Source organism: Equus caballus, chromosome 1, assembly GCF_041296265.1.
Source record: "Equus caballus isolate H_3958 breed thoroughbred chromosome 1, TB-T2T, whole genome shotgun sequence".
Classification (NCBI taxonomy): domain Eukaryota; kingdom Metazoa; phylum Chordata; class Mammalia; order Perissodactyla; family Equidae; genus Equus; species Equus caballus.
This window is the reverse complement of record NC_091684.1, coordinates 141,163,340-141,177,691: the sequence shown is the minus strand read 5'-3', so window position 1 is coordinate 141,177,691 and position 14,352 is coordinate 141,163,340. Positions and strand designations below refer to the sequence as shown.

The following is a 14,352-nucleotide window of genomic DNA, read 5'->3' as shown; positions in this document are numbered from 1 at the left end:
AGTCAAATCTCAGGTTTGGTCTTAGGTGCCAAGGATACAAAGATAGAACAGGCCTCTGCCCTCAAGCAGCTCACAGACCTGGGAGGGAGCCAACCCCTGATGTTGAGGAATTTGCAGTTAGAAACAAACTAAACCTTTTGTCAAAGTTTATGCCAAGTTTCATTTCATCTCTATTGAGAAGTCAGGATTATCTTGCAGAATAATCACATGGTAATATATCCCATTTATCTTTTTTTTTTTGAGGAAGATTAGCCCTGAGCTAACATCCACCGCCAATCCTCCTCTTTTTGCTGAGGAAGATTGTCCCTGAGCTAACATCCGTACCCATCTTCCTCTACTTTATATGTGGGACGCCTACCATAGCATGGCTTGCCATGCGGTGCCATGTCTGCACCAAGGATCCTGGCCAGCAGACCCCTGGCGGTGGAAGCAGAACGTGCACACCACTTAACCACTGTGCCACTGGTGGCCGGTATCCCATTTATCTTTAAACTGTTGTTTAAGGATAAAGTCTTGTCTAGCTGATTTAGACTTTAGGCTCACCAGACAACCAGCGAATAGTTTAGGTCCCAGGAAAATTTTGTTCAGAGTTTAATAATTTCCCTGCCATCTGTTCCACTCCATTTACTCCACAGCAATTGAGAGGTTAATCCTAACTTCCTTACAACCAAGTTTAGGACACTGAAGTCTCACCTCCTCTGTGAGGCCTCCCAACTTCTCCAATCAGAAGTGATGATCTCTTTCAATGTGCCTCACAGCACACCAAAACACTGAACATGTTGAATTGTTAGCTTACATGCTTGTCTCCCTCAAGTGCCTAGGAGGCCAGGAGCTTCTTTATTTCTATATCTCAAACATGTAGGGTGACAGGTACACAGTAGATGCTCAACATATATTTCTTGAGTAAATTAACTAAATGTTGTTCAAAGACTAAATGGCTAACTTTACTGCAGTCTGTTCAGAGACCTCAATCAGAAATATATATTGATGGGGCCGGTTCCATGGCATAGTAGTTCGGGTTGCTCCACTTTGGTGGCCAGGTTCGAATCCCTGGCATGGATCTACACCACTCATCAGCTATGCTGTCACAGGCGACCCACATATGAAGTGGAGGAGGATTGGCACAGGTGTTAGCTCAGGGATAATCTTCCTCAGCAAAAAAAAAAAAAAATATATATATATATATATATATACATATGTATGTATTGAATCTCTACGGGGGCACTGTTCTTGGCATGGGTAGGTGGCATGTAGAGGTTTTCAGACTCCTTAGAAGCCTGTTAGAGCTATCCAGAGCACAAAGGGCCGGAGGAAGCTGAGCAGCCCCCAGCTCCAGCTTTTCTGCCCCCTTGCCCCCTGGGTTAAGATCTCAGCGTCGCGATCTGGGTTCGGCTTTGCGGGGCGGGACCCCCTGGCAGGCTCCGCCCCCAGCGCCCAGGCCCCGCCCCCGAGGCCCCGCCCAGCGCGTCCCGCGGGGTTGGCGGCGGCCATCCCCCTCCTCGCTCAGCTGGAACGCTTTGCTCGCGGCGCTCTCTCTCTATAAAGTTGTTGTTGCGGCTTCCGCCGCGGGTGGAGGAAGATGGCGTCGGGTGGTGGCGGCTGTAGCGCTTCAGAAAGATTCCCTCCGCCCTTCCCCGGCCTGGAGCCGGAGTCCGAGGGGGCGGCCGGGGGGTCAGAACCCGAAGCTGGGGACAGCGACACCGAGGGGGAGGATATTTTCACCGGCGCCGCGGCGGCCGTAAGTTCGCCACCCCTCGGGGCGGCCGGCGAGCGGCCGGGCCACCCAGAAGGGAAGAGAGGCAAAGCGAGGGTCGGGAGGCTGGGCAGAGTGGGTCCGGCGAGACCTTGGGTTGGTGACAGTAGTCGTGGCTTGGGGGCTCTGGATGAGCGCCGAGACGTAGGACCTGGCTTCCCGGCCGCTAGGCGGACGGTGAGGAGTGAGGGGTGTGGTGGCTTCTCCGCCGAGGTCGGCATTTGACCCCACCGTCCCAGGGGGGCTGTTTTGCTGGTTGTTTCCTGCCGGGCTGATTAATGGGTCCAGATAAGAGGATGGGGTGCAGACTTTCCTTTCCCTCGCCTAACTGCTCCTAGGATGAATAACGTTATCTGGAGTGGCCCAGGATAGTGACCCGCCCACAAATCCTTTCATTAGCTCCGCGCTTACCGGCGATTACCAAAGGCCCTTTCTGGATCTTAGTTTATAAGAGTTAGGTTGACTCCTCTGCTCTCTAGGAGAATCCTGCCAGAGGTCGGTTGAAAAAAAGGCCCTGCTAGATAAATCACTACGTAGACCAAAAGCTTTGTCCCTTTTAAAGGGATGTGTTAAAGTGCGCAGTTACCTCAGTGGGAGCGAATCTGTAAATGTGAGGAGGAAATGGTGTTTCCCAGAGTAATATCCAGGTTTCTAATAAGAGTTAGGTGTTGGGGGCCAGCCCCGCAGCGAGTGGTTAAGTTCGCGTGCTCCACTTAGGCGGCCCAGGGTTCGATCCTGGGCACGTACATGGCACCACTCATTAGGCCATGTTGAGGCAGCGTCCCACATGCCACAACTAGAAGGACCCACAACTAAAATATACAACTATGTACTTGGGGGATTTGGGGAGAAAAGAGCAGGAAAAAAAGGTGTTGAGAAAAACTAATCTTTAGGTATGGCAGGTGGAATTCAGTCTACTAAGAGCTAGATATTTGGAAAAACTAATCCTCATATGTGGAATGTGGAAATCAGTAAGCAGTTCTGGACCCGTGGGGATGTTTTGGGCTGTTTTATAAGAATATTGCTTCACACCAGTTGGTACAGTTTGTTCCAGGTTGAAAACTTATTCAGTGCTAGGCCTGTGAATTTATCTATCTTGGATAATGCTTCTCTTCATAGTAGCTACTCAGTATATGAGTGACTAAATAAAACAGCTTTAAATTCTTTATATAGCATGCCTGAAGAAGTCTGAGGCTTATCTCATTTATGTCAGAAAAAGATGAAGTTCCTTGGAAATATCTTCTGTGATAATTAGAATTTTCTCTGTACTGTGCTAGGAATTGGGTCTATAATCCCAGCTCAAAAAATACTTGCTGATGCTAATATAACAGCTCAAACGGTCTAATGAAGTCTCTGTTATTGTGAGAAATAATAACTCTTGCTGCTAATTTAAGTCCTTATCCCATTTAAAACAAATCTTTAGTCTGTTCTTTTAGTAATTCCCCCGTAAGCCATGGAGAACAGCTACTGTTGATAACTGCTAGGATGGTAGATATTCAGACTAAATATCTGAAAATAGAAATTCTTGCACTGAAAGTTATTGGTTACATAGGCAAATAATGATTTATTTTCCCAAAAGGACCCTAGAAAGGTGAGGAGTTATTTTTTAGAGTTCTCTAAAGAAGTTCAAGTTCAATGAATTGATCTCACCAGATTTCTTTACAGACGTCAATACTTCTCTCTTGTAAAATTGTAAAAATACTTTGCCTAATTTCCAGCTAAGAGGATGAGGAGGGGGTCAGAATGACCTTGTTCTACCATGGAAAGCATAGTTATTTTAATTTGGATTTTGATCCAGGAAAATTGAGTTGCTGAGGAAACTAAAATGCCACCTGTAAGCCAATTTTTGAACTGCCTGCCCTGATGTTAATCTTCAGAAAGCCAAGACCCCAAGATTCTTCGCTAGTTAAGCTGTGAATTTCTTGTTAAAGAGCAGTTAAATACAAGTTGTATTCTAATAAATGGTTTAGTTGTGAGCCAGTGTGAGAAGATAGGAGATTGCAGTGCTTCTGTATGTTAAGAAACAACGTTGAAGTATAAAGTAATAAGGAGCGTGAACTTTGAAGGCTGGTTTAAATCCAGGCTCTATTACTTGTTAGCTTAACCTTGGGCAAGGTACTTAATTATTCTGTATAGTTTCCTCACCTGTAAAATGTGAATACTAATATTTACCTCCACCATTATTGTGAGGATTAAATTAGAATACCTGTAGAACACTTAGAACAGTTGAGCATTTTGTAAACTGAAACTACTCTGAGAATCACAAAAACCCACAATGTCTAATAAAAGCGTAAATTAATTCTAAAAATGGTTAATATAGTTTATCAAAACTAAACTAGTAAGATTGTTTTGATTAGCTAGAAGCCATCAAAGTAGGCACTTAATGACTTCACTAGCATCTTGATTTAAGTTTATCTTCATATTTTTTTTTTATCTTCACATCGTCATGTTGCATGTTGGAGGCAAAGGGAGGAGCATTAAAGAATTGGGAAGGGCCCCGCCCGGTGGCCAAGTGGGTATGTTCGCGCGCTGGGCTTTGGCGGCCCAGGGTTTCGCTGGTTCCGATCCTGGGCACGGACAAGGCACCGCTCGTCAGGCCACGCTAAGGCGACGTCCCACTTGCCACAACTAGAAGGACCCACAACTAATAATATGCAACTATGTACTGTGGGGATTTGGGGAGAAAAAGCAGGAGGTAAAAAAAAAAAGATTGGCAACAGTTGTTAACTCAGGTGCCAGTCTTTAAAAAAAAATTGGGAAGCTAAGGCATCTAAAATGTAAAACTCATTTATGGTATGCATGTAATTTTCTGGATATTGATGTAGCAGCTGCTGCTGTTAATCATCCCATCTGCTCTCTTTTATAGTCCAAGAGGCTTTGTTAATACAGTAATAAAAGTGTTACTTGATTTATAAGTGAAAGAGCAGCCCGTGATGATGCATCTCAGAATCTACAAGGAGAGACTGGAGTTAAAAAAAATTATTGAAATAAATCTGAAATCATGGCTTTAAAAGTGAAAACCAGCTTGTGGAAGGTCTGATTCTTAAGAATACATAAGACCTTACCTTCTTTCTGCCTCCTACTTTGTGGGCCTATAAATAAAAAGGTCTAAAATTCTAAATATATTACCTGAATCTTTGATGTGGACCTGAATCCATCTATGTATCTTTTTAGTTAAAACTTTCTTAGTTCTGGAACGGTATTAATTTTTCCCTTAATAAAACTAGAGACTAGATTGTAGCCATTCTTTTGGCTCTCCAGATTCATAAAATTATTATGTTAAAAAGACTATAAATGGCATACATATTTTTACAGCTCGTTTGACCTCTCTGGTCTTACTTGCCTACTTGTAAACCAGAATGATACAATTGAAGCAAGTTCTTTATTTGCCTTCCCATGAGTTCTTATATGCCCATCTCTTTTTAGCAGTATGCCAGCACCACAATTAGATTTGCCCTCTAAATAAAAGGGAAGAACTGTTGAAGTCTGTCTCATGCTGAGAGAAAGGAGAAAAACATAGATAAATGATAATCCTCAGTTCAGATTTTGGCCAAATCTGGTAACTTCTTCTTTTGATGATATATCAGACCAATTAGAATTTTTTTTCCACTTCTCTTATTCTTGAATTGAAGCCTTAGTATTTAGAGAAATGGCCAGAAAAAAGAAATAGGATAAAGAAGGAGTAGCAGGGGGCTTGAAAAGTCATGTATTGAATAATTAATTCTTGATATGTAAGGCTAAAGAACAATATAACTTAATTGTATTGGTATTCAGAAGTCTTGGATAACAATTGGCTTCTGATTGACAGTGTTTTATAGACTGCAGAGAATTATAGAAATCTAAGGTATGTATTTAACATTTAGACAGGAAAGGACATGGTATTTTTAGAATCCAGGCCTACATCTGTGATCAATATAACGTGTATCCTGAGGGGGAAGAAATCAGCTTTTTTTATTGTAAAAAACACACAACAAACTTTACCGCTGTAACCATTTTTAATTGTACAGTTCAAGAGTGTTAAGTATATTCATGTTTTTGTGAAAGGGATCTCCAGAACTTTTTCATCTTGCATTTCTGAAACTCTATACCCATTAAACAAATTCCCCTTTTACCTCCTCCCCCCAGCCCTTGGTAACCACCATTCTACTTTCTGTTTCTGTGAATTTGACTTCTTTAGATAACCTCCTATAAGAGGAATCATGCCTCTATAAGAGGAATCAGTCTTTTTGTGACTGGCTTGTTTCACTTAGCATAATGTCCTCAAGGTTCATCCATGTTGTAGCATCTGTTAGAATGTCCTTCCTTTTAAGGCTGAATGATATACCACATTTTGTTTATCTGTTCATCCCTCGATGGACATTTGGGTTGCTTCTCCCTATTGGCTCTTGTGAATAGTGCTGCTATGAACATGAGTGTGCAGATGTGTCTTCCAGACTCTGCTTTCAATTCTTTTGACCATATATCCAGAAGTGGGATAGCTGGGTCACATGGTAGTTCTATTTTTAATTTTTTGAGGAACCTCCATACTGTTTTCCATAGCAGTTGCACCATTTTACAGTCCTATCTCAGCTCTTTTTTAAGACCAGTTTATTTCCTTTTGAGTGCTTATAGGATAACCTCTTTAGATCTGGACAGAATTTTGTAATTTTATTAAAAGCCCAAAGGAGATTGATCATTTAGTTGGCTAATATTTTAAGTCTCTCTTCTGCAAAATGCCTGATGGCTGTTCCCAAAGGTGTAACGCGTCCTCAGTTAGTTTCTTCATACTATCCCTTCTGTGTTCTTAACCAGCTGAAAGTTAATCTACATAAGTGTTTTTAAACAAAGCTTTATTGCTTAGTTTCTTTAGTTAACGGTATATTCATTTACAACTAATATTAGTAAATAGTCATGGGTAAGTGTCCTCTAGTGTGTAGTATTTTCTGTAGGCATATTTTCTCAGACACATGTTTTTGGAGCTAACATGACATCAGGTGGTCAGATCTGGTCAAAAGTTCAGAAGTTGAAATTCCACGTTTTTCACGTAGGTCTGATACAAATGTTCTTGAAAACGTTAGCAACTGGTGTTATGTCCAAAGATTTCATTTTAATGCTCAGCTCAAATTGTAAACAAGTTTTACTTTTAATGAGTTTAGATTTTCCTGAAGTACATAGATTCATTGATTTTTTTTTTTAAAGATTGGCACCTGAGCTAACAACTGTTGGCAATCTTCTTCTTTTTCTTCTTTTTTGCTTTTTCTCCCCAAATACCTCCAGTACATAGTTGTATATTTTAGTTGTGGCTCCCTCTAGTTGTGGAATGTGGGACGCCGCCTCAACATGGCCTTACGAGCGATGCCGTGTCCGCGCCCAGGATCGGAACCAGCGAAACCACTGAAGTGGAGCCCGCGAACTTAACCACTCAGCCATGGGGCTGGCCCCTAATTTCTTGATTATAGAATTGTACTAGCAGTTAACCTACCTTTCAAGGTTATGAAGGAAAGACTAACAAAAGTAATTACAAAGCAGTTTTAAGGGAAGGGGAATGAGAAAAGATGACTTTTAAAGATGACTAGTAAGAACCCAACTTAAAAATTATTTAAAATTAGAGTTTGGGGCTTGTGAGAGAAGCAGCAAAGGTTGCAGTTGTACTCTGGTTTCTATAGAGTTGCTGCCCCCTTTGCTTACGCAGGTGTTAAGGGAGCTCCGATGGCTTGGCCATTTGTGATTTGTTTGGTTGGGAGGGGAGAGAGGAAAAAGAAGACTCTAATTTCTCTCCGTTGGTCCTCAGAACTTCTCAGCACTGTTGAGTAACTGTTGGCACAAATAAATCATGAGTAGTGGATAGTTACTAGAGCAAGTAGCCATAAGTATTTCATCTCCAGGAAAAGCCTGTTGCTCAACTTTTTCTGGCTTATTCTTTTGCTTCGTCAAATGGACAGCTGGGGCTTCATTCTGCTTTCAGAGCAGATTTGAACAGGGTTTGCTTTTTCTGCTTAGAAGTTAACATACCCATTAGTGCTCTGATCCTTCTGCAGTTTTCTGAGCCCTTCTAAGTTATATTAATTTGAGACCCAAAAAGTTTAGTAGGGAAATTATAAAAGTGAATTCAGTAGAATGTCCTAAATCATGGCATGCCCTTTCATTTGAGGTCTCTAATGGGCTTGCTTACCGTTTTCCTGAACGAGCTCTATGATCAACTTCAGGCTCATTTTCCCCAGCCTTCCAGCTCCCCCTTTTCCATTTTCATTACTTCCTCTACCTTCTAGCTCAGAGCTTGTTTACTTTTTTTGTGTTGTGGACCCCTTAGCAGTCCACTGAAGCCTATGGACCTATTCTCGGAATAATGTTTTTAAATGTATAAAATGGATTACAAAGGAAACCAGTTATACTGAAATGCAGTTATCAATTAAAATAAATATTAAATTTATTTAATAAGTAAAATTTATTTTATTTTGGATAGCAATTGGCTAGTCAAATAAAAATTAAAACAATTTTATATATATTTATATTAGTAACGTGCTTTTTAATGCTTTAAATAAGACCTAGGGATGGATCTAAACACTACTATAATTTTTAAATAAAGATGAGCATAAATGATATTTTGAGATCTGTAACAACTATAATATCAAATAAAAAATATCTAATTTCTATTAGAGTCTCAAGTACTGCTATGACTATTATGGTTTGTTGCATATCTTTATAATTGAAGAAAATGCAGAATTGTAGTTAGAGGGTGAAAATGAAATTGTAATTTTATTCCCATCTAAATTCATAGACCTCTCCCCCTGCATTCTGTGGCTCATGGACCCTAGTATACCCCAAGAACCCCTACTTTAACTCCTTAAGCTATGAGAGGGAGTAACATCGTGAAATCATTAGAGTTAATCAGATATTCACCCAGTTTGTGAAGTTAGATGCACCCTGTTCCCAAATCCAGTTGTCACTGAATGTCCATTCTCCCAAGCACAGAAGCTTTTAGCACATCTGTGCCATTTTTTTTTTTAAGATTTTATTTTTCCTTTTTCTCCCCAAAGCCCCCCCAGTACATAGTTGTGGATCCTTTTAGTTCTGGTATGCAGGACGCCACCTCAGCATGGCCTGACGAGCGGTGCCATGTCTGCACCCAGGATACAAACCGGTGAAACCCTGGGCTGCCAAAGCAGAGCGTGTGAACTTAACCACTCAGCCACGGGGCCAGCCCCTCTGTGCCATTTTTGAAACATGGTATGGGAGAGGAGTCACTGCCTGAGGTAGGCAGAATAGTTGCGGCCTCCGAAGATGTCCATGGCCTGGAACCTGTGAATATGTTAGGTTACAAAGCAAAGGGGCATTAAGGTTGAAAACGGATTTAAGGTTGCTAGTCAGCTGACCTTAAGATAGGCAAGTTATCCTGGAATATCTTAGTGAGCCCAGTGTAATCACAAGGATTCTTTAAAAGTGGAAGAGAGAGAGAGTGACTAGGGAAGGTAGATTACCTTTAGAAGAAAGGCACAGAGAGATGCAACATCGTTAGCTTTGAAGGTGGAGGAAGTGACCCATGAGCCAAGGAATGTGCCTGGCTTTTAGAAGCTAGAAAGAGCAAGGAAACAAATTTTCCCCTAGAACCTCCAGAAAGGAACACAGCTCTGGTGACACCTTGATTTCAGCCCAGCGAGACCTGTATTGACTTCTAGAGAATTATAGTAAATTTGCATTGTGTAAGCTGTTAAATTTGTGATAATTTGTTGCAGCAGTGATAGAAAACTAATACACTGCCCCACCTCGCTCATTTCTCCCTAGAAGTAAAGGTGGCAAAAGGAGGGGTATTTATGCCAAAGTCTTCCAGGGTAATTTTTAAAGACTTCATGACTGCTCTGTTATGATCTGAGTATAGCTTCTGGGTTGACTTGTTCCTAATTGTCCTTGCCTTGGTACATTAGTATGATCACACATTGCCGTAGCTCCATCTTGCCTTACTAAATTATAATAATTTTCCATCAGAAAATCACTGCTCTAGTTCTGCAGAAGCAGTGTTACCTTAGCATTTAATTTGGATTCGACCTCTAAATGTAGTTGAGAGCTTTAGTGGTTACCACCCTTTTGAGGTCTCTTGAACGTAATGCAAGTGTTCTGCATGGAGCAAAAAAAGCAGTTGAGCAACGGAAGGAAGAATCACAACTGCTTAACCTGAAGGGAAGTTCCCCAGAATCTCAGTAGTGCTTTCCAGTACTGAATGGCTGTGTCAGCTCTGGGGGACAGCAAGCCCACATCTGTCCTTCTCTGAGCTAAGAGAACTGCTTTAGTAGCCTGGGCCTCATGGTTTGAGGCTGGTAATTGGAGAGGAATATCTGTTTACTCTTAACACAAGTGCTCTCTTGCTGGCAGATCTTTCTAGTGCCTGAGGGTTAGGATTAGGCCGTCTGTGAGCTTTTATAAACAGGCACTTGAACCTGCTAGAATGAACAGCCAAAGGGAGTTAGCAGGTGTTGTATATCCTAGCCTAGGATTCTATCACTGACAGAAAGAATGCTTCCTTTATTTTTTTTTAAAAAAGGGCAGGGGGAAGTATGCAGGGCTGCTCTTTGGCTTTATTAACTACATCACAAAGGTACTATTTTTATTACGGAATATATGTAGTTTTGTCTGTTGCCTAGAAATTTAGCTCCTTCCAAACAGATGGATAGTTTTCTGACTTATTGACTCTTGAGAGGTTTTCAAAATATGGATTATAAAGCAAGGCTTATTTTTAGTAATGATTTTGCCACTCAGTATAATCAGTGTGCCTCCTTCCTTCCCCCATCATGAGTCCTTCCTAAAATTTTAACTGTTGATTCAGAATTAGCTTTTTAGTATAAATTATATCTTGATAAATTTAGCCTTTTAACCTAAGGCATAGCATATAAAATGTGTTATAATGCCTAGGTGGGTATATTTTTATAACAAGCTATTATTAGCGACTCTAGTCTCTTGGAAGACTTGTTTTCTCTAACAGTCATGTAAGAATGTAGGCTACCACAAACAGGGATTCATTTCTTCTTTTCCTTAAAAATAGTTATGCTCAGCTTTTTTTGGATCTGATTTTAAGTAAAACTTAATATGCCTCGAAGGCCTACCGTGTGCTGGGTACTCTTCAGCTTAAAGAAATAAGCTTAGTTTGTCCAGTGCTGATCCAGATCAATCAACTGAAAGTGAATTTGGTAAGGCCAAAAATAAAGCAAATGTGAAAAGAAGTAAAGTTGGGGAGGGGTACTGTATAATATTGCAGAGAGAGGGGTGACATACTTATGTAAGAAAAGTGTACATCTAACTAAGTAATACTAACTTAGTGTAGAAAAATGGGCAGAGGACATTGAGAAAAGTCACAGGGATTCCAATGGCCAGTAAAGACAACTTTCCACCACTCAACCTGGCAAAGATTTTTTAAAAGAGAGAGAATGCTTACTGCTGCTGTGGGTGCAGGACTCACACATTGCTGAGGGGTGGGAGGTGGGATGCAAGCTGGTGATCTTTCTGGAAGGCAGCTTAGCAGAACCTTTGAAAATTTTATGTCCAATAATTCTACTTAAGAATCTATCCCAGGGAAATAATCAGATGTGGGCTTATATATATGGATAGACATCACAGCATTATTTGTGGGGATAAAAACCTGGAAACTGTCTAAATAGCCATCCTTAGGGAAATGACTGTGTTGTGGTATACCCATACGATAGAATGTTAAGTCCCTGAAATTGGGATTTTTGTACAACTCTTAATGACGTTAAGAATGCCTAGATGGGGCCGGCCCGGTGGCGCAGCGGTTAAGTGCGCACATTCTGCTTCAGCGGCCCGGGGTTCACCGCTTCGGATCTCGGGCGCAGACATGGCACTGCTTGGCACACATGCTGTGGTAGGCGTCCCATGTATAAAGTAGAAGAAGATGGGCATGGATGTTAGCTCAGGGCCAGTCTTCCTCAGTGAAAAGAGGAGGATTGGCAGCAGTTAGCTCAGGGCTAATCTTCCTCCAAAAAAAGAAAAAGCTCAGATGGTGGCGGGTGGAGGAACAGAGTAAAAAGTTTTACGTACATAGAAGAATAATTTTGTAAAAGAACAACTACAGAGGAAAGATCAGGGTAGGGAATATCATAATCCATCTTAACTATCTTCAGCTTTCTTAGAACTCAGCCATGAGTGGTTTTGGGGATGGAGTCCCAGAGGATATCTGAGGAGCAGTTTTTTCTGTGCTCACGGGTAGTTGTTACCTGGCTTACTAAGGGAGCACAAGTCAGTTTCATCATGGTTCTAGTCAAGCAGCTTACCGTTTGGGTCTGGTGGAGGAAGAGAGACAGGAAGAGAGCTCTAGTTGTCACTGCAGTGTCCTGTCCACCTGGGTCTCTCTCTTCTCATTAGTGCAGGGAAAGACAGGCTGCTGTTCTATCATTGTTTCAGAAAATGTTCTTTGTCTTTAAACTTTCTAGTTTAGCTGGTAAATCAGAAATGGAAAGCTGGCTTTATTCATCTTCGTGTCACAGGAATGAATTCTTCTAGCCGTCTTTAGAAATGGCTAAATTCTAACCTGTGCCTTTTCTGGTGCTTTGGTCTCCCTGGTGAGCTACTAGTAAATTACATTTGTATACATTTATCCTTAACATATCTTGAGTTTTAGTCTTTCCTAGTCTCCATCTAAAGATGACTAGTATCAGTGGGAACTGAATTAAAAGAAATCAGATGGCTTTTTATGAGATCCCTATACTGTACAAGAGCACAAGAGTATGTATAGGAAGGAATATGTAGGTGTATATGTAGGAAGGTGGTTGGCAATGTATGAGACAAAAGGGAAGTGTGAGTTTTGTTTGTGCCCTATTATTTGTTGTCTGTGTCTCTGCAGTGATTTTTGTTGTTGTTTTTTAAGATTATAGAAGCTAGAAGACAGAATCACTAATAGAATTTGTATAACATTTAAGCATATACCACTAAGTGCTCAGTAAACTTTGTTAGCATAGAAAAGTTCCAGTAGAAGCATTGTTTGCTAATACAAATCTAATACAGTTTCTTTCTCTGAGGGTGGCCCCACTGTTGGGATGGCGCTGTTTGCATGGCAAATTCAGAGGACCCGTCGGATCTGTCATTTCCTTTTGTTCCATTGGGTCAGAAAAAGCCTGTTTGCAGGAAACAAACTCCCTCAGATTTGTTAAGGAAATGTTTCATAAAAGATTCCTTAAATCAGGTCTTTTAACTGATTTGGCCTTGGGGTCTGACTTCAAAACCCTGTAGTACCACACCATGGCTTTTGAAGCTGGATTCCCAGCTTTCTGTTCATGTTCTGCACAATCCAGCTTTGTTCTTTCTGGTACTGGTTTGGGTCCCACCCCACCCTTGTTTGCGGCTGATCACTGAGCTTTTGATAAAGGCCCTGGCCTGACTGTATTTTCACCATGTGCCCACTAGGCTAAGCATGACTGGTTTTTGTTCTGCTAGCCTGACACGGGTGTGGTGGAAAATTGTGTCTGTGTAAGTGAAGGATGAAAAGAAAAGTTATGTTTAGAAACAGCTTTAGATGTAAAGTGTTATACCTTCCTTTGCCTGTCAAGGGTTCAGTAATATCCACACATCTGGACTTCAGTGAGCAGTTTAGCCAAGACCACAAAGTAAACCAGGATCCAGAGCTTGAATTCTGGACTCCAGTGTCGTGTCCTGGTCACTAGAATGTGCCCCATCAGCATTTGAAAGAATGAAAGTCACCAACTGAGAAGGGGAAATGCAGTTGGACACATTTCTTTTGAAAATTGTCTGTGTGTGTACATACCCTTATCGGTATCACGTGCTTTGGGATAGGGCATTTCAGTAAGGCTATGGTGTTGAAAATTAACTTTAAAATGTATGAGTTTATTTTAGCTCTGTGATCACCTGGGCAGCACTTACAGCACTGATAATGATTGGCTGCTTATTAAACTGGCTGACTAGTGATCCTGTCTTCCCCTAAACACCTGTGGGAGCCACTGAGGGATGAATTAAAAGTCACTTTCTAGGTTCGTTCTTTTTTTTTAAGATTTTATTTTTCCTTTTTTTCCCAAAGCCCCCCGGTACATAGATGTGTATTTTTAGTTATAGGTCCTTCTAGTTGTGACATGTGGGATGCCACCTCAGCATGGCTCGATGAGCAGTGCCATGTCCGCGCCCAGGATTCGAACTGGCGAAACCCTGGGCCACCGAAGCAGAGTGCACGAACTTAACCACTTGGCCAGGGGGCCGGCCCCTCTAGGTTTGTTCTTAATGGCACTGTTTTATTCAGAATATCTCTTTGTTTTTAGAGTAAGCCCCAGTCCCCAAAGAGAATTGCTTCTCTTCCCATCAACAATGGCTCCAGAGAAAATGGGATCCATGAGGAACAAGACCAAGAGCCACAGGATCTCTTTGCAGGTGAGTATGGACTCATAACTTATAATAGGAATCTTCACATTGCTGAGTTAAAGTGAAAAACCAAAAAAGGGGTCCCGCCTGGTGGTGCAGCAGTTAAATTCGCACATTCCGTTTCAGCGGCCCAGGGCTCACCAGTTCGGATCCTGGGTGTGGACCTACGTGCTTCTTATCCAGGCATGCTGTGGCAGGTGTCCTACATATAAAGTAGAGTAAGATGGGCACAGGTGTCAGCTCAGGGTCAG

At 41.6% G+C, this 14,352-nt stretch overlaps 1 protein-coding gene across 5 annotated transcripts in view; it reads left to right on the top strand.

Annotated features, from left to right (window-relative positions):
- Window positions 1-14,352, top strand: part of SNX1 (sorting nexin 1) — a 33,481-nt gene that overhangs the window by 754 nt on the left and 18,375 nt on the right. For 3 of the 5 annotated variants that reach the window (XR_011425796.1, XM_070234840.1, XM_001918032.6), the window contains exons 1-2: window positions 1,450-1,738; window positions 14,002-14,110. Coding sequence is in view for 4 of the 5 variants with exons in the window: in XM_070234840.1 (XP_070090941.1) it covers window positions 1,580-1,738; window positions 14,002-14,110 (268 nt within the window). In the remaining variant the exon portion in view is untranslated. Of the gene's footprint in view, window positions 1-1,449; window positions 1,739-14,001; window positions 14,111-14,352 lie in introns of those variants that run through there. The other 2 variants (XM_023615992.2, XM_023615997.2) reach the window with 1 other exon arrangement.